Here is a 20023-nt window from a genome sequence, read left to right on the forward strand (position 1 = left end):
CCGCCAGCCTACACCACAGCCACGGCAGCGCCAGATCCCCAACCCACTGGTCGAGGCCAAGGATCGAACCTGCAACTTCATGGTTCCTAGTCGGATTCATTTCCGCGGCGCCACGACGGGAACTCCAACCACCTGTGGTCTTTAATTTCTAACACAACTGGAATTCCAGGTGCTCAAGGTACCTGAGCGCCTCCTACAGGACAGGCAGGTTATGTGTGCGATTCAGGGGCACTTTGGGGTTTGTGTAAGTCCTGACCCCAGTTCTCAGTGAGGCCTGCGTACAAAATTATCTCCCTGGGGCAGAGATGGAGGATCTGGAAAGCGGCCCCCGACCCCCGTGGCTCAGACCAGGCCTGTATCAGCTTCTACCCTGGACTCGTCTGGGGCCAGTTACAGGCGGATGGACTCCAGCCCCTGCGTGGGGAAGCCGGGGCGAGGTGCTCCTGCTTTCACACCCAAAGCCCTGCGAGGCTTCTCCAGAAAGGATGGAAGGGAAACAGCCCCAAGGCAGCCCTCCAACCCGTGCCGAGGGGGCTGCTCCCGAGGGGCCCCTTCCCCGGAAAGAGGATGTGGCACGTCCTGGGTTCCAGGTGGGGCTCTGAGGGCCTTTCCAGGCACTGGGCCTTTCCACACACACGGCAGCTCTGGGTGACGCACCACCACAGGGCCCTCACATTTCTAGAGCCTTCGACTCCTCCGCATTCAAGTATTTTCAACCCTGGAGTCACCTTTCCACAACCTCAAATTAGGGATTCTGATTTAAGTGGTCTGGGCTGGAGTCCAGCCCAGGCCTGGGCACTCTTCATGAGCTCCCTGCTGCAGGCCGGGCTGATCCACTTTCTGCTGTCAGAGGGCAGAGGCACAAACAGAGCCTAAACCTGGGGGTCCGCATGTCTGGGCATCGCTGCTGGACTTCCGTGGGGTGGGGGCAGGTCAGCCAGGGTCTCTGGGCAGAGGCTTCAAAGCACAGACCACCCGGGTTCTCCTCCTGGCTCTGCCACATATTAGCTGTGTGACCTTGGACATGATTCTTAAGCTCTCCGTGCTTTTGTTTCTCGCCTATTTAGAAAAATATATGGTAACCGTAGCAACTACCTTGTGGGTAGCAAGACAGAGTGGGAGTAAAAGGGAACTCGCTGGGGTGGTGAGTTCAGATTTTCAGAAAGCCCGCAGGCAGGCTGTTTAAAGAAGTCATTAAAAATAGAAACCACTGCAAGGAACTGACTTTGAAAGAGGAAACACGGAGGGCAAGTAGGTCCACCCCGGAGCTTAACGCTCAAGTGCAGAGCTGTGGGAGGCAGATCTCTGCTCAGCCCAGAGCGCTCAGCCTCACGGAGCCCTCCCACAGGGCACAGCCGCGCCCCCCCCCCAGAAGAAGAAGCGACCCCTGGCTGGGGGAGAGATGCTGCAGAGGAGGGGTTTGGACAGAAATCCGGGATCATCTGGCGAGCTCGGGCGGCGGCCTGAGTGCTGGGAGGAGGGCGGAGATGGGGCCTGAGCCCGGGAGCTGGTGTCACGTCGTTGATGGCACTGCCAACACTCCCATGGCTGTGTCCCCAGGGCTCTGGGGAAGCACAGAGGTGGAGGCCCTGGCTCTCTGGGAGCGGGGAACAGGGCGCGGAGTGGAGGATGCGGAGGAACGGGTCTCCTGGGGGTGACACCTGAGTTTCGTGGAGAAAGAGAAGCAGGGCTTATGAAGGGAAGATGGGGAAGAGAAAGGGAGGAACGGGGTTCAGGCCAAGCCAAGCCCATGAGCAAAGGCCAGCGGGAGGGCCACCAGAACACGGCCACGTGGGGGGCCTTCCCCACATCCTCTGCTCCAGCCCTGTTCTGAAGCGCCAAGATAACAGCATCTGAGGCCCATCTCCTGAGCTCTTTTATAGATGCTAAAACCACTACCAAATGGAAGAAATGAACTACCCGATCATCGTGTGTGTGTGTGTGTGTGTGTGTGTGTGTGTGTGTGTGTGTGTGTGTGTGTCTTTTTAGGGCCCCCACCTGCAGCATATGGAAGGTCTCAGGCTACGGGTCAAATCCGAGCTGCAGGTGCCAGCCTAGGCCACAGCCGCAGCAATGCAGATCTGAACTGCGATTGCGACCCACACCACAGCTCACGACAACACCGGATCCTTAACCCACTGAGGGAGACCAGGGATCGAACCGGCATCCTCATGGATGCTAGTCGGGTTCGTTACAGCTGAGCCACAATGGGAACCCCTACTTGATGATCTTACAGGCAGCTCCCAGACCAGCTGCAGCCTAAGGATTGATAAAATGAATCTCTGTGACACTGCCCTGTTGTGCCACCATGAACCAATCAGAGAACAGTGCACCAGCTGACCCCATGCCCTGGCGCCCCCCCTCCCTTACCTGACCTTTAAAAACACCTCCTCGAAACCCATCAGGGAGTTTCTGGGGTTCCGGGCACTTAGCTGCCTGGCCTCCTTGCTTGGTGCCTGCCAATGCTGCCCTCTCCTGCACCACAACCTAGTGTTGGTAGCCTGGCTTTATGGGGACCCAAGTTTGGTTCGGTGACACGAACATCACAGTGCAAAGGGTGTGTGGGGATGGAGTCGCAGATGGAACCGAGCTGCAATGATATGCAAGTTTTCCGGCCCCTTTGCCCTGGAGCATGGGAAGCGGTCCAGGGCTTTTAAGCACAGAGTGCCAGGTCTGAGTTCTGCTTTAGAAAGAGTACGGGGATGGAGTTCCCACTGTGGCTCAGTGGAAATGAATCTGACTAGCATCCATGAGGACGCGGGTTCGATGCCTAGCCTCGCTCAGTGGGTTCAGGATCCGGCATTGCCATGAGCTGTGGTGTAGGTCACAGATTCAGCTCAGATCTGACATTGCTGTGGCTGCGGTGTAGGCTGGCGGCTACAGCTCTGATTCGACCCCTAGCCCGGGAATCTCCATATGCTGCAAGGTATGGCCCTAAAAAGACAAAAAAAAAAAAAAAAAAAGAAGAAGAAGAAGAAAGAAAGAAAAAAGAAAAGAAAGCAAGCACTGGCAGAGACGCGGAGGGTGGATTTAAGGCTCACTGGAGTAACACCGAGGAGACCAGGCAGCGTTGGTCCAAAAGAAGGGCCTGGATGAAGCTCTGGCCCAAGGGTGACCACGTCATCCTGGTTTGTCTGGAACTTTCCTGGTTTTAGCACTGAAAGTCCCATGTCCCAGGAAAGCCCTCCATCCCAGGCAAATTGGGACAACTGGTCAACCTCACTGGACCAGAAGGAGGATGGAGAGGCAGGGAGAGCTGTGAGCGTGTCTGAGAGAGAAAACCAGCGGACACAGCGGAGTGAAGAAGAAGAGGCATCTGAGATGACACCCAGGTTCCTGGGAATGGGGACTGGTTAATGAGCGTCCCACTGAATGAGAGAGAGGACACAGGGGAGGGAGGGATGAAATAAAAACAGCTGCTAAGACACACGCAGCCCTGACTTGGCCATGCACCCTTCTAGGAGCTTTACCCATCACCACTACTCAGTCCTCGCAACAGCTGGATAAGGTGGGTACCATTATCTTCGTTCTCCAGATAATGAGACCAAGACACAAAAAGCTGGAGGGACTTGGCTAACGTCACATGTGCAGCTGGCAAATGACAGAGACAAGATCTGAAGCCGGGTAGTCTGGCTCTAGACAATGCCTATCTTCTAGAAATCACTGGCTTTGGCTTTGCAAAACTTGACTTTCGGGTGTTCTGGGGCACCCACTTCAGGCTGACTTAGTTGGGAGTCAGACACTCACGGGTGAAGGGCAGAGCAGGAGATATAGAACTGGGCGCCCTTGACAACTGGGACTCAAACCGTGGACGTGGCTTTGACAGTCCAGGGAATGAGAAAAGAAGTCCAGAGAAAAGGGCCGAGTGATGCCAAGAACGGGGATGAGATGGAGGTCACGAGCGGGCGGCGGGCCGGATCTGCAAGGATGCAGACACCGCGGAGGCCCTTGGCCGCCTGACCATCAGACAAAGCAAGAGGCTTGACCTAAGGGGAGCCTCTGGTGGGTGAGGTGGGGGATTGAAGCCCTCTGAGAACTCAGTTCAGTTGTGGTCATGGGCTCCAAGGCCCAGCTGAGAAGGGCTGTGAAGTCCAGAGCGGCCACGGGTTAGGCGGGTCCCATGTCTGAATCAATAAGGGACCCTCTGAGGATCAGTAAGGGCCAAGGCCGAGGACATCGGACGGGCGATGGGGCTGAAAGCACTGGTTGGATTTGGTCAAAGGCTAGACCGCTGCTGTCTGGGAGTCGGGCTGCTGTGTGCAGGGCACGCCAGCACATGGGTGCATTTTGAGAGCTCCCTGACGGCTTAGCGGTTAAGGAACCAGCACTGTCACTGCTGTGGCTCAGGTCACGGCTGTGATGCAGGTTCAATCCCTGGCCCAGGAACTTCCACATGCTGCAGGCGAGGCCAAAAAAAAGAACAGGGGAGCATTTTGTAGTGTCTGAGTCTGTCCCAGGTCCGCAGAGGGCCCGGGGGAGGGGAGGGCGGGGGCCTTAACCCTTAGCGTGCCTCACTCAGGCCGCTGGTGCTTGAATTTCAGAGACTGACTGGAAAGCAGAGCCTTTTCAACAGGAAGACCTGCTTCAACAGCCAAGGCTCAGAAAGGCTCAGAGGTCCCCTGCCCCAGGCTCCCCGCCACCAACCCAGCTTGAGTATCTACCCCGTACTTACAGAGAAGGACCTTCCTGCCAAGTTGGAGCTCTTGATGACCTCTGTCACGCTGACATTCAGGCACATGTCTGTCAGGGGAGCAGCAGCTGGGGACCAGTGGGTGGGCCCTGAAACTGGGAAGAATGACATGGGGGGGGAGTAGAGGAGCTTGAGTTCTAAGAGGACATGACCCCATCTTGACCACCACCCCCTCTTGTTTTAACCCCTCCCCACTCTCTGCTCAGCCCCCACTTCCTAACCCCACCGTGGTCCTTCCTAGACAAGTTCAATTCCCCGCTGATCCAGCTCCCTCCCCTGGCCGACATCCCAGACTTCAGAGCAGCGGCCGCATCCTTCTTCAACGGGAAAAAAATTCTTTTTTCTAGGGCCGCACCTGCGGCATATGGAGGTCCCCAGGCTAGGGGTCTAATCGGAGCTGTAGCCACCGGTCTACGCCAGAACCACAGCAATGCCAGATCTGAACCGCACTAGTGACCTACACCACAGCTCACGGCAAAGCTGGCTCCTTAACCCACTGAGCAAGCCCATGGATCAAATGCACATCCTTATGGATACTAGTCAGATTCTTAACCTGCTGAGCCCCAATGGGAACGCCTTTGTTCATTCTTTGAAACAAAATTTGGGGTGTAGGAGTTCCCGTTGTGGCGCAGTGGTTAACGAATCCGACTAGGAACCATGAGGTTGCAGGTTCGGTCCCTGCCCTTGCTCAGTGGGTTAACGATCCGGCGTTGCCGTGAGCTGTGGTGTAGGTTGCAGACGCGGCTCGGATTCCGCGTTGCTGTGGCTCTGGCGTAGGCTGGCGGCTACAGCTCCGATTCCACCTGGGAGGCCTGGGAACCTCCATATGCGGCGGGAGTGGCCCAGAAAAACAGCAAAAAGACACACACTCACACACACACACACACAAATTTGGGGTGTAAAGCAGCACTTCATTTTTGCAGCAAATGTCTGATCGAGCATCTACCATGTGCCAGGCCCTGGGGCGGAGAATTCCTTGTTTGCTCTCAAGGGACCTTCTACAAGCATCTGTGGACCCATCCCTTAAATCTGGTCTGTTGAGGTTTGGCAACAGGGAGGGCGGGGCTGTGGTGCAGCTGTGAGCAGCACCAGCTCTTGTAGCAGATTTTCTGGGTTTGAATCCCGGCCCCCACCCTTCCACAAGGAGGTGACTTTGGACAAATCACTTTCTTTGCTGCCGTCTCCTCTCCGGGAAAAAAGCAATGGCTAATACTAGCACTATGGATCTCACGAGGTTACCATGCTTAAGAGAGTTCATGTACTTGTCATGGAACATTGCCCGGTTCTGATAAATGTGTGCAACGGTTAATCGCCTTTGTTACCATCCTTTTTCTTACTCCAGAAGCTCAATGAGCTGCAAAAAAAGGTCTTATTTATAATTGGCTATATGCACATAAATCGGTACCCTATCTCTATTTTATTTTGATTAAATTTTTTTTTTTCAGCCACTCCTGTGGCACATGGAAGTTCCTGGGAATCCACTGTTCCAGGCCAGGGACTCCAACCGGCACCTCCACAGAGACAAGCCAGATCCTTAACCGGCTGTACCGCAGCGGGAACTCCTCCTCTCTATTTCAAATTGGATAGTGAGATCTCACCATCACTATTAGTTATGATAGGTATCCATCGCATTATCCAACATAATCTTTCATTAGATAATTGGCCAGAATTAGATCATTTGGACTAACGGTGCCCTTTATGAGCTGGAAAGTACCCACCCCATGGAACCACCTTTGAAATGAAAGCTAGTCAAACAAAGTATAACCAGCTCTGCGGTCAATGCACTTGCTCCAGGCCAACTACACCCCCTCGCGGGACCCCTCCACCTTCCAGCTAGCGGCTGTCAAGCTGCAGAGACAGCAGCCTGGACGTGAGCAACCCGAGGGCCCGGCCAGGCCTCACTAGGGCAGCCTGGCACCCAGCCCCGGACCCAGCATGAGTAGAACTCAGCCACGGTGCTGGTGGTGGTGGTGGGGAATCTTCTAGCCCCTTCTCGGCCCACCTCCTGTGGCTCCACCCTCCCTCCTCCGCGCCCCGCCTCCCTTCGCGTCCCGCCCTCTCTCTGCTCCGCTTTTCCCGCTCCTCACCTTCGGTGCCACTGTCTGGAAGGGCCTTCAAGACCAGGCCAGTGGCCCGCAGGGACACGGTGACCTCCCGGGCCCGGTGACTGAGCAGGGCCTGGGGAGGGGGACGCAGGGACAGACGGGGGTCCTCAGGACAATGCACACCCCCCCACAGCAGCAGTCCCGCTTCCCGCCCCTGCCCCGAGTCTCCACTGCGTCCCTAGCACCCAGGAAGCAGCCACAGGATGAAGGCTCGGGCTTCCAGACCCAGAACTACGCTCCGATGCGTCTACACAGCTCGAGAGCAAGCTGTTTCTGAGCAAGGGGACGTCAGATGGCCTCCTTATCTATGCGGAAGGCCAATCGTAACCCGCACAGCCCTGCAAGACTCCCCGGAGGCTGGAACACTCTTGGGACGGCAGCACGAAAAGGGGAGAAAGTCCCTCTGGCTCTAGCCGGGTCTGCTCTCCTCACCCCACTCCACCCACCCACCCGCGTCCCAGACGCCGGCCTCCCTCGGCGGTTCCTCCAGACCACGCCCACTGACCTTCTGGTAGCAAATGAAGAGCTCCGCCCCTGGGCCCTCGGCCACGCCTCTCCTCCGGGGTGAACAACCCTCTGACCGATGAGAGAGAGGAGGTGAAGGGGAGGTCCCCCCACGCCCCAGGCCAGGGGAAGTTGCAGGGGTTCACAGTGCATGTCCCGGGATGGAAAGGCAGCACCTCAAGGGAGCCAGGCTGCCCTTCAGTCCCGGGCAGCTTGACGGGAGCCCAGGGCACCCCGAGATTCTGCAGAGGTGGATGGCGCGATCACTAGGCGTGAGGTGGGAGAACTTTCTGGAAGTGGGGCTTGGGCATGCTGAGTCAGGGTGAGCTTTGGGAAAGGGGAGCGGATGCTCACCTTTGGGGAACTTGGAGTCTTGCATCTTGACCTTGAGCTCGGTGAGGAAAATGTCCTCCACGGGGTCTTGGCTCAGGTCACTGAAGAAGATCTGCGAGGAGGCGGGGGGTGGAGGGTGGAGATGGAGTCTCTGCCAGAGGCAGCTCCCCCGGGAACCCCGCCGCCCAGGAAGTGTCCTGACGCAGGGCTGGGTCCCGCACCCGTCCCGCCAAGGCTAGATTCTGAGCTGAATGCATTGATGGCCTGGAACTGACTTCCTCCGGATCCACAGCAATATAATATATTTATTAACAGGGGGAGAATCTTATTGAAACCAAAACTGCCTGTAAGCACTACGGACGGCCTGATGGGAAAGGCAGGAATGGGGACGAAATTCCCAAAGGGAGGGTAATAAAATCCCCTGCAGACACTGAGGACCAAAGGGTGAGCGTCGGAGACGAGAAATGACCGTCCTTGACCCGCACAGCGGAGCCCGGAGCTGCTCCAGGGGAGGGCGGGAGGGACCGCTGGGAACCTGGGGGCAGGAGGGGCTGCCCGGGAAGAGGGGCTGAGAGGAGGGGCGAGGCCGGGTGGGCGGGGTCAGGGGTGGGCGAGGGGGAGGCCGTGGGCTCCGCAGGGGTGTGGCAGGGGGGGGGGATCGCGCGGCCTCCGCGGTGGTTGATTTTAAACTTCACAGCCGCCAACACTGTTGGGCAGGACCCCGCTGTGACCACATGCCGCCGGGATCTCGTCCAAACACGGAAACAGTGCAGGTCTCACGCCCTAACCCCCATCCCCCAAATGTGAGCCACTGTGGCTTCTGTGTGTGTGTGCTTACATTTATATATTAGTGAATGTGATTTTTTAAAGTATTATAGTTGATTTGCAATGTGCCAGTTTCTGCTGGACAAAGTGACTCTGCCATAAATATGTGTAGGGCCACACCTTCAGCTCATGAAGTTCCCAGGCGAGGGGACCAATCTTGGAGCAGCTGCCAGGCTACACCACAGCCACAGCAGCCCCCAGATCCTTAACCTACTGAGCGATACCAGGGAGTGAACCTGGATCCTCACCGACACTACGTCAGGTTCTTAACCCACTGAGCCACAGTGGGAACTCCTACATCCTCTTTTTTCAAATATCATCTTCCATCCTGGTCTATCCCAGGAGACTGGATATAGTTCCCTGTGCTGTACAGCAGGACCTGTTTAACGTTTATCCCTTCTAAACATAACGGTTCGCATCTTCTAACCCCAAACTCCCCGCCCATCCCACTCCCTCCCCCTCCCTCGGCAACCACAAGTCTGCTCTCCATGTCTGAGTCTCTGTTCTGTAAACAGGTTCATCTGTGCCATATTTTAGGTTCCACCTACAAGTGATCTCATAAGGTATTTGTCTTTCTCTTTCTGACTTACTTCTCTTGGCATGAAAATCTCTACAGTTACGGCTTCTTAGCATCAAAGAATGGCAGTGAGAACTACGGGGTGCCCTGCCATGGAAGGCCTGCCCCCTTCCTGGTAGCATCTGGTCAGAGCAAGGTCCTGCTTTCTGGAGCCACCCTCCAAATCTCCTATCAGGAGAGAAAGGTCCCTCTTTTTTTTTTTTTTTTTTTTTTTTTGTCTTTTTGCCATTTCTAGGGCCGCTCCTGCGGCATATGGAGGTTCCCAAGCTAGGGGTCAAATCGGAGCTGTAGCCACTGGCCTACACCACAGCCACAGCAACACCGGATGCTTAACCCAAGGCCAGGGATCGAACCTGCAACCTCATGGTTCCTAGTTGGATTCGTTAACCACTGAGCCACGACAGGAACTCCTAGGAGAGAAAGTTCCTTCTAACAGCTCTTCCAGCCCAGAAGCCCCAAAGCTCCCTGGGGTGTGCTCCCCTCCCCATGGGAGTCAGCGAACCCAGCTCTGCGGTTACAGTGCCCCCCCTAGGGGGGTGGGCTTTGCCTGGAGGGCAGTGGCCGATGCCTAGTCTTTCAGCGATGTGCTGTGCGTTACTGAGATGTTCATGCCCCAGACCAGCCTGAGAGGTTTTGTTTTTGTTTTCCCTGCACTGGCTTGTCTGGTGGTATTTTGGTTTGCATTTTGGGAATCCAGGAAAGGGCCTAAATCCCTCATTTAGGTCAAAACCAAGAAGGTGATAAGATGAGTTTCAGCACAGGAGGCAGCGTGAAGAACAGGGGTTCATAAGGCAGGAAGCTGGAGGCAGAGGCGGCCGGGGAAGCCACCCCCCAGGAGCTCCCGGGGTGGGCGGGATGGGGTCCAGCAGGCTGCCGTGGTCCCCTCGGAGTCCCAGGTAGGAAGCTTACCTTGACCATGTAGATCTGGAAATAGATGGGTTGGGCGCCCATGCGCACATAGTAGGTGATGACATCCAGGATGAAGGGGTCTACGGTCTGGGATGTGTCCAGGGACAGAGGCTGTGAGGGAGAGAGACCGCCTTCAGCCAGCATCCTCCCTGCTGCTGTGTGAGCCGCCACTTGCCTCACAGAGAAACGCCAAAGCCCCCGTGTGTCCTCGTGATGCACTCACCCAGCCGGTCCTTCAGAGGCCCAGGCCTTTCCTTCCACCCAGTTTCTACCCCTAATCCAAAGACACCCATCCAAATCCCTGTCTTGGGGACTCTGATGCATTTCAATCACACACAGGCGTACTGGGCACCTCTGTGTACCAGGTACTGTGCCGGGTGCTCCAGGCAGACGAGGTGCTTGAGAGGCTAAGTCATAATGAGTGAGTCTGCACTGGGTTTGAGTTTCGCTTAGCTACTCGCTAGCCAAGTAATCCTGGGCTGGGAGCTTGAACCAGATGATCTGGTGTCTCTTTGTGTTCTTGTGGCATCTGAATATAGGAGTAAACGAAAGTTTACATGTTATTGGGAAATGACTAGTGTCCTATTCTAAGGCCTTCCCCAACCCCGTGTGTTTTTTTAATTTGCATCTATTTTAAAATGTTTGGGAGTTCCCGTCGTGGCGCAGTGGTTAACGAATCCGACTAGGAACCATGAGGTTGCGGGTTCGATCCCTGCCCTTGCTCAGTGGGTTAACGATCCGGCGTTGCCGTGAGCTGTGGTGTAGGTTGCAGACGCGGCTCGGATCCCGCGTTGCTGTGGCTCTGGTGTAGGCCGGTGGCTACAGCTCCGATTGGACCCCTCGCCTGGGAACCTCCATATGCCGCGGGAGCGGCCCAAGAAATAACAACAACAACAACAAAAGACAAAAAAAAAAAAAAAAAAATAAAAATAAAAAAATAAATAAATAAAAAATAAATAAATAAAAAAAAAAAAAAAAAAAAAAAAAATAAAATGTTTGTATTGAAGTACAGTTGATTTACAATGTTCTGTTTCAGATGTACAGTAAAGTGATTCAGATACATACACACACACATAGGCGCGCACACACACACACACACACACATGCATACCTGATACCTAGGGCTGCATCTAAGTGCTTAGAACAGTGCCTGGCACTGCTCAGGAAACATGAACTGTTGCATTTGGAGAGAAAGTGGCACAGGAAACCCAAAAAGAAGGCATATAATTGGCTTCACACTTAAGAATGAATATTCTGGGAGTTCCCGTCGTGGCTCAGCAGTTAACGAACCCGACTAGTATCCATGAGGATGCAGGTTCCATCCCTGGCCTTGCTCAGTGGGTTCAGGATCCGGCGTTGCTGTGGCTGTGGTGTAGGCTGGAGGCTACAGCTCCGATTAGACCCCTGGCCCGGGAACCTCCATATGCCGCGGGCGCAGCCCTAAAAAACAAAACAAAAAAAAAAAGAGAGAGAATGAATATTTTACTTTACTTTCTTCACAGCAGTCCTGTCCAAATAGGTAGGTGCCCAGTTCATGCCCAGAGTGAATTCCAGCGACTAGCTGGTTAGGACCCCTCTCCAGTATCCCTTCCTGTCTCATCCCTCGGGGGCCCCTGAGGCTGACTCTTGAGGTCAAGGGTCAGGAAAATGTCCCACCCCCGCTCTCCCACGGTGGCCCCCCTACCATCTCGGCCAGCTTGTGGATGGCAGGGCACAGGGTGTTGACGATGCTCTCGAACCACGGGTCTGCACGGCCCAGGAACGCCGCCAGCTCTCCCAGCTCCGAATGCCTGGATGCTGCGGGTTTCTGGGGACAAAGGGAAAAGGGACGGGGCAGACTCGTCAGGCTCTCTCTTTCTGTTCGGAGGGTCCCCAGGTACCTGTCCAAACCAAACTGACTAGCTTTGGGGGCAAACTAACCAGCACTCAACCTCTTGGGGCCCCGATTTCTGTCCACGTGAAGACTGGTTTTACACCTGAGATGAAGCCAAACCCCGGTCCCTGAGGACACTCGTCGGGGATCCTGGGAAATGCTCATCGGCTCCGTAAAAGTGGACAGACAAGTAACTGCTTTGAATTTGATTCCTTTAGAAAAGCAAACGAAACCAGCCACAGGCGGGCTGCACAGTGCGCGAACTTGTCTCTGATCACAGGCGGCCCGCAGGGCCCCCTTCGGTAGCTTCTAGAACAGCAGCCCTCCAGGTCTCTCCCAGCTCGCCTCCCAGGGAGGGTGGTCCCAGCACCGGGGCAGGGGATGCGAGGGGGCGCTGTGCCCCTGCCCAGCCGGGAACCCAGACCGCCGCTCCCGACGCCCCGCCCCTCGCCCCGCCCCCTCGGCCCCCGGCCCCCCCGTCCCGCTCCGGTCCCGGCGTCCAGCCACCTCGGGCGCCAGCACCGGGATGTAGTAGAGCTGCAGGCTGAGCCTGGGGGTGAGGCAGAACTTCTGGGTCTCTCGTTTCCTGGCAAGGGGAGCAGAGCACAGACACAGGCGTGAGACAGGGGTTTTGGCTTCGGACAGACTCGGTTCCACATCCTGGCTCTGCTATTCATTCTCTCTTGGCTCTGGGCAATCGACCTACTCTCTCTGAGCCTCCGTCCTCTCATCTGCACAAAGCGGGGAGGTGCTCGGCCCTCCGTGAGGCTCCGCGGTGGCCGCGCTCGGCGGCGGGGGTATCGAGGGGCGGGGAATACTGTTCACCATCCCACCCTGGCCTCTCCTGACCCTCCCTGGCCACTCCTCCATCCTTCACGCCCAGGCCAGGCCCGCCTGGGCCCCCCATCACCTCCAGCCCCCAGATGCCCCCCTCCGGCTCCTACCTGAGGCTGTGATAGGCCCGGGCCAGGCGCCCCAGCATCCTGTCGTCCCCCAGCACCAGCACCCGGGCCGTGTGCAGTCGGGAGACCCCAGGCAGCAGCTCCCCATCTCCGCTGGGCTGGCCCGTCCTGCGGTGCAGCCCTGACGGCCCATCCCAGCCGCTGGGCATCAGGATGTTCGGGGGCCACAGCCGCTTCTTGATGCCCCCTTTGCGCTGCAGCCCGGCTCGCTCCATCTCGGGGCTGCCAGGCAGCTCGTCAGCCCCCGAAGGAAGGTCCCGCTCAATGCCGCTGTCGGTGGACAGCACCGAGGCCCGGGCCATTTCCCAGTCTGGCCCGAGGCCCTGCAGATCCAAAGCCTCCAGGTCTGCACTGAGGCGTAGGTGGGAATGCGGGCGCAGGAAGAGCACCAGTTCCTTCCCTGGGATGCAGAGACCAAGATACTGTCAAGGCCGGGAGGGGATGCCAGGCTGGCAGGGCCCCACCCTGGCAAGCCCGTGGTTCCGTGCCTCCCACATGGTGAGCTCAGCAGAAGCCCCACAAGGTGCTCCGCCAAGGAACAGAGGTTCTGTGGCCAACGGACTGAGGCCCTCACACACTCCTGCCATGAGTGAACATCTTAAAGGCTCTGAGAAGTCCTGCAGCAAAGAAATCAATTTCACGCGGTACCTCCTGAATCTAGAGCCCTCTTCTCCCTATTCACTCATTAGCATCCTCCATCCTTCCATTCCTCGAAGCTTCCCCAAGTCACAGATAACAGACCACCAGCTCCTGGAAAGACCTCCAGGCTTTTTGAATCCACCTTCATTCACAAGGAAACGGTGGCCTGAGAGAAGTGAGTCCATCCAGGGTGACTCAGTACATGAAAGAGGGTCTCTAGTCCAGTGCAGCCCTTCCCCCCACAGCCTGCACCTCTGTCTTCCCCCCTCCCTTGGGAAGAGCCAGGGGGACCGGCATGGTTGTCCTCCCAGTGTGGTCTCTTTAGAAGGCCCCCTCCAGCTCCGGGAACACAGCCTTTTTGTGCCAGACTCCTTCCCAGGGACATGCATTGTCTGTTGGCACTATCATGGCACATGGCACTTTCTAGACACATGTAGCCAGTGGCTAATGCACAGCGCTGTTCTGACAGAGAGAAAATATACCCTCTTTTCAGATGCTGCAAACAACTCACACAAGGAGCACACACACAGAGACACACACACAGACACACAGACACACATACAGAGACATACAACACACACACACTCAGACATAGACACCAGACACACACACAAAGACACACAGACACATGCAAAGACATAGACACATACAGAGACACACAACACACGCACAGACATAGTCACAGAGACACACACAGACACACAGCACAGAGACATAGACACACATACAGAGAGATACACACAGACAAGACATAGATACACATACAGACACACATAGACATGCACAGACAGAGACACAGACACATATACAGAGACACAGATACACCTAGGCACACACAGAGACATACACAGACACACACAAATAGATATAGACAGAGATACACAGACACCTAGAGACATACATAGACTTAGACACAGACACACAAAGATCACCTAGGCACACACAGATAGACAGGCACACACACAGACACACACAACAGATACACAAAGGGAGTTCCCTGGTGGTCTAGTGGTTAGGACTTGGTGCTTTCACCTCTGCAGCCTGGGTTCAATTCCTGGTCCAGGAACTGAGATCCCACATCAAGCCGCTGCATGCTGTGGCCAAAAAAAAAAAGATACACACAAATGTACACAGATAGACACACACACAGACATACAGAGATACACATTCACACAACAGAGACACACAGAGGCACACACAGACACAAACACAGACACATACAGAAAAAAAAAAAAAGAAAAAAGAGAGAGATAAAAACACACAGACACATACAGACACCTGCACACACACTGAGAGACACACGTTGACATGCACGCACACACATAAAGACTCACAGACACGCAGAGACACACACGGCCCTCCTTGGGGCCGCCCCCCACGGGCAGGGCACTCACAGAGCTGCTCCTCATGGGTCCACAGGTGGAAGGTGATGGAGGGGCTGGGCAGAGGGATGCTGGGCGGCCGGTCCTGGACGGAGCCACCTGAAGGAGGGAGCAGGCTGTGGAGACCACGGAGAGGACTGTGGGATTCTTCTCTGCTCTGTGGGGGCCTGGACGGGGGTGGCGGAGACCCTCTGCCTCCCATATCTGGCCTTGTCGGACCCGACACCATGGTCCCCTGCCTGCGCAGGAACGCCTAGCGGCTCCCCCGTTTCCTGCAAACTTCCTAGCTCGCCTTTGGGGCCCTTCACAAACCAGCTCGCAGTCTTCCCAACCTTTTCTCCCGCTGTGGGTCCCTCCCGCAGCCCCGCTGCAGTCACGCTGCCCTTCCCACTGTCGGGAGACCAGGGGGAAAGGCCCCTCTCTGTGTGTCCCAATGCCTCCTCCAGGAGTCTGCACACAGTAGGTGCTCAATTCATGTCTGCTCCTGTGGGCGATGCTGGAGAGAGTCACGGCCAAGTACTAAGGGCAGCAGGAAGCTGCAGTCCAGGGCCAGCCCACCCCTCTCCTCCTTCTAGAAGCCTTCCAGACACCCCAGTCCCCGAAGCCATTCCTCCCCCAGACCTCCCTGGCTGCACACTGGGCACACATAACGTACAGCCTCGGCATTTAACTTCCACAGAGCATGGTTCCCTCCTGCATGAGGCTGCGAGCTTCCTTAGCAGGGAGCGAGCCAAGGTCACGGAACACCTGCTACCCTTTTCACCTCGCCCACAGTGCCATCATCTCACTGGATCCTACTAGCAACCCTGGGCCACAGGTAATATCATCCTATTCACTACTGAAGAGGTGTCAGGGGCACAGAGAGGTTAAGTAATTGGCCTGAGGTCACACGGTGAGTGGCGGAGCCAGAACTGAGGCCAGGCAGTTTGGCTTTGGATGCACTTTACAGGATCCATGGACCAGCAGATCCTTTGGTTATGCTGGTACCGTGGTTAAGAACTAGACAGCCCGGGTTTGAAGCTTGGCTCTGTCACTTGCTATCTGGGTGATCCTGGGCAAGATTTACAGCCTCTTTCTTTCTTTTCTTTTCTTTTTTTTTTTTTACAGCCTCTAACTCAGTTTTCTCATCTGTAAGATGGGGATAGTGCATTCTATCTCATAAGTAGTTTACTGTGAGGATTAATTGACTTAATACATGTAATATATTTAAATACATGTAAAGTGGTGAGAACAGCGACTTGGGTATAGTGGGTGCCCTGTAGGTGTCAGCTGTTATCATGACCAAATTACCTTTTTATTAATCCAGGACCTTCAAGTTCCTGGGCATCCTCTGGCCCCAGGCTCCTAGGAGCAGCCGAGTGTCCCACCCCGTTAGCCACGCGCGCAGTCCCGAGCCGGTAGGGTGCTGCTCTCTGGCGCCCCCTGCAGGGTCCCCGGACCGCAGCCCACCGCGCCTGCCGCTTACCGTCGCCGCGCCCCCTGGCGGCCGCCGCCGGCCCCAGCAGCGAGCAGTAAATCTCCTCCAGCCTCTCCAGGTGGCCCTCCCGGCTTGGGCTCGGCTCGCTAGCCATCTGCTCCACAGCTGTCACCACGGCGTGGAAATAGCGCTCCAGGGTGCGGCGGGGGCTGGCCTGCCGGGGGCGGGGGGGAGCATCAGAGCCTGAGTGCTGACCCAGCACCCACCCACCCCTGCTCCCACGCTAAGACCGCAGTTGCCAGACAGTGCATGGACACCTTCCCTCTTCCAGGGACACCAGCCGCAGCTTCCCCGCGAAGCTTCTGCGTCCCACAACCAGCGCCCCGCTCCTGCCCTGACACAGCTGTTGCCCCATGCTGCCTGCAGCTTGGGGTCCCCTTGGCCCTTCACACCCTGGTGTGGGGGACAGCTGGTGACTGGCAATGTTGAGAACCCAGGGGGGCTGGGATGAACGCTGGAGTCCATCCTCCTTGAAATGTCACAAGTAGCTGGATCACTGTCCTGCCATCTCTAGGATGTAAATGCCAGGACGGCAGCAGTTTTGTCTGTTTTGCATACAGCTGCATCCCAACATCTGGAGCATCTTTGGCACATAGCAGGTGCTCAATAAACATTTGCTGAAGATTCCTATCTTGCATTCCCGTACTACCTTGCATTCCACCTAGAGTTACTTTTTTTTTTTTAGAGGGAGGCAGTGCGGAAGGCATGTGGAAGTTCCCAGGCCAGGGAGGGAACCTCCACCCAGCAGTGACAACGCTGCATCCTTAACCCACTGAGCCACCAGAGAACTCCACTCGTAGACTCATTATTTTCTTTAGGTCGACATACTTTGTTTGGTTCAAAGTTATTTCAAATTGAAATTTTACATGGCTGCTCTAAAATACATCACTTTTCATACAGAGAAAATAACTAAGATGTAAGTAACTAATGATCACAAGCTCTACTGTTAAATTCGAGCCAGGTGCTATGGCCTGCCAAGGCTTTAGAGCTGGATGCTTTCTCTTTTTTAAAAAGGGAGATTAGGAGTTCCCGCTCTGGCATCATGGGTTAAGAATCCAACTGCAGCAGCTCGGGTCACTGAGGAGATGTGGGTTTGACCCACAGCCCAGAGCAGTGGGTAAAAGGAGCTGGCATTACTGCAACGGTGGCGTAGGTAGCTTGCAGCTGAGGCTCAGATTCAATCCCTGGCCTGGGAATTCCATATGCCTTGGATGCAGCCATAAAAAAGTACATATGAGAGTTCCCGTGGTGGCTAAGCGATCACAAACCGATGGGTATTCATGAGGACTCGGGTTCTATCCCTGGCCTCTGTCAGTGGGTTAAGGATCCAGCGTGGCCATGAGCTGTGGTGTAGGTCACAGATGCGACTTGGATCGCATGTTGACCCCTAGCCTGGGAACCTCCATATGCCGCGGGTGTGCCCCCCCCCCCCCCCGCCAACAAGGAGAGACTAGCAAGTGTTGAAGAGGTTAAGGTAACGCATCACGCTGAGCCTTTCTCCTTAACAGAAAGGGGTTATGAGAGTTGCCCACTCTGCCATCTCGAGCTCTCCAGCACCGTGGGCTCCCATCTCCAGTGGTGACGAAGCTCTGCCACCCTGAGTACTGCCCAATCACTGATCCCTGGCTATGTCCCCTCGCCCCCGCCAGCAACTAATCCCTGCTCATGACCGAGGATGCGGGGCCCAAACGAGTGACACGGCAGACACAGCAGGGCTGCTCAGATCTCGCTTCTGCACTAGGGGTCTGCTGAGCAGGCTCCTAACTCCCTGGCTAAGGGACAGAGGGTCACTCTGACCAGCCAGGGCTCCAATAAAGATCTGCTGAATGAGCAACAGAATGAACTCAAGCAATGAGAGGGACAAGGAATCAGAGCTGGAAGGGCTACAGGGGCCACTTCGTGTTGTTTCTTCGCTTTATAAATTGACTGTAAATACATTAAATGTTTATCAAGTCCTCACTTGGTGTCAACTGGAAGGGTGGGATGAACACACACCCGTTACTAACGCCGACCTGCGGGGCAGCACGGGGAGGTCTACTCAGCAGTCTCTAATAACCCACATGGGAAAAAGAACGGACCTGTGGATGTGTGTAACTGAGTCCCTCCGCCGTACGCCAGAAACTAATACATTTTCAATCAACTATACGCCAATACATTTTTTTTTTTGGCTTTTAGGGCTGCGCCCGAGGCATATGGACATTCCCAGGCTAGGGGTCTAACTGGAGCTGCAGCTGCCGGCCTACACCACAGCCACAGCAACACGGGATCTGAGCCACATCTGCAATCTACACCGCAGCTCACAGCCACGCCAGATTTTTAACCCACTGAGCGAGGCCAGGGATTGCACCTGCATCCTCATGGATACTAGCTGGGCTCGTTACCTCCAAGCCGCAACGGGAGCTCCCAATAAATTTTTTTAAAAAAGCACCTGCTAGGTGCCAGGCACTGGTCTAAGCGCTGGAATATAGCAGTAAACCAGACTGACAAAAATTCCTGTCTTCATGGAGCTAATATTGTAGTACATCTGTGTGTGTGTGTGTGTGTGTGTGTGTGTGTGTGTGCCGTGGGGGTCGGTGGGGGAGGAATAATAAACAAGACGAGGGAAATTTCTAGTATGATAAATAACAGTAAAGTGATGACAAGAAAAGCCGAGCAGGGAGGGAGGATGTGGAAGTGGGGGGAGGAGCTGAAGTTGGAGCCTGTGATCAGAGGAGCCGCCCCGAGAGGTGATTCTGCATACAGCCCGAAAGGGAAGGAAGCAGAGAGCCATGTGGGTACCGCCATGGGGACAGCCCTTCCTGGACCCATCTCCAGCATCCAGAACCCTGCCCCAAGTGTCAGAGACACTCCCAGTCTTGAGACCTTGTCCCTGGTCCTGGACGCGTGGGGAGTCCAATTGCTCCCACCTCCATCCTGGGCCTCGGACCAGGCCCGCAGCAGCTGGGATGTGGGCTGGTGGTCGGATAGAGCCTACCTGCCAGACCGTAGCTGGTTGAGTCACCGCTCCCAGGTCCTGCCTGTCTTTGGGCCAGCAGGTCTGATTGGCACTGGCCCCTCTCGAGCTGTCTCAAGAGGCAGAACTTCCAGTGCGGAGGCTGGGGTCACAGCGGGTGGGGAGCCCCAGCACCCTGGATGGGAGAGGGTGCCTGGGGATCATTGAGGACCTCTTGGTTTTTCGGGTTTTTCTGGTTTTTTTGTCTTTTTGCCATTTCTTGGGCCGCTCCCATGGCATATGGAGATTCCCAGACTAGGGGTCAAATCGGAGCTGTAGCCACTGGCCTACGCCAGAGCCACAGCAACGCGGGATCTGAGCCGTGTCTGCAACCTACACCACAGCTCATGGCAACGCCAGATCCTTAACCCACTGAGCAAGGCCAGGTATCGAACCCGCAACCTCATGGTTCCTAGTCGGATTCGTTACCCACTGAGCCACAACGGGAACTCCCGTTGAGGACCCCTGAACTCCAAGCTTCCAAGGGTCTCTAACTTCAGATCAACCATGCATCCTCTCTGGATTCTTCTTGGCCCCTCCCCTCCACTCTCTATTCCCAAAAATGGAAACTCAGAGCCAAAGACTCTGGATAAAGTGAGGTGCGGGGGGAGGCATAATATTTTGACTATGCTTTAAAAAATACAGGGAGTTCCTGTTGTGGCGCAGCAGAAATGAATCTGACTAGTACCTATGAGGATGTGGGTTCCACCCCTGGCCTTGCTCAGTGGGTCAGCGTTGCCATGAGCTGTGGTGTA

At 55.6% G+C, this 20023-nt stretch overlaps 1 protein-coding gene across 6 annotated transcripts in view; it reads right to left on the minus strand.

The window, feature by feature from the left end:
- PIK3R6 (phosphoinositide-3-kinase regulatory subunit 6) overlaps nt 1-20023 on the minus strand; it is a 60090-nt gene that overhangs the window by 1842 nt on the left and 38225 nt on the right. For 5 of the 6 annotated variants that reach the window (XM_021067869.1, XM_021067870.1, XM_021067867.1 and 2 more), the window contains 10 exons: nt 16265-16430; nt 14812-14898; nt 12761-13178; nt 12324-12402; nt 11628-11750; nt 9944-10054; nt 7654-7744; nt 7301-7371; nt 6778-6868; nt 4673-4785 (listed from right to left, as the gene is read on the minus strand). In XM_021067869.1, the coding sequence (XP_020923528.1) occupies nt 4673-4785; nt 6778-6868; nt 7301-7371; nt 7654-7744; nt 9944-10054; nt 11628-11750; nt 12324-12402; nt 12761-13178; nt 14812-14898; nt 16265-16430 (1350 nt within the window). The remainder of the gene's footprint in view (nt 1-4672; nt 4786-6777; nt 6869-7300; nt 7372-7653; nt 7745-9943; nt 10055-11627; nt 11751-12323; nt 12403-12760; nt 13179-14811; nt 14899-16264; nt 16431-20023) is intronic. The other variant, XM_021067866.1, reaches the window with a different exon arrangement.

The sequence above is a fragment of the Sus scrofa genome, chromosome 12 (assembly GCF_000003025.6).
Source record: "Sus scrofa isolate TJ Tabasco breed Duroc chromosome 12, Sscrofa11.1, whole genome shotgun sequence".
Taxonomy (NCBI): Eukaryota; Metazoa; Chordata; class Mammalia; order Artiodactyla; family Suidae; genus Sus; species Sus scrofa.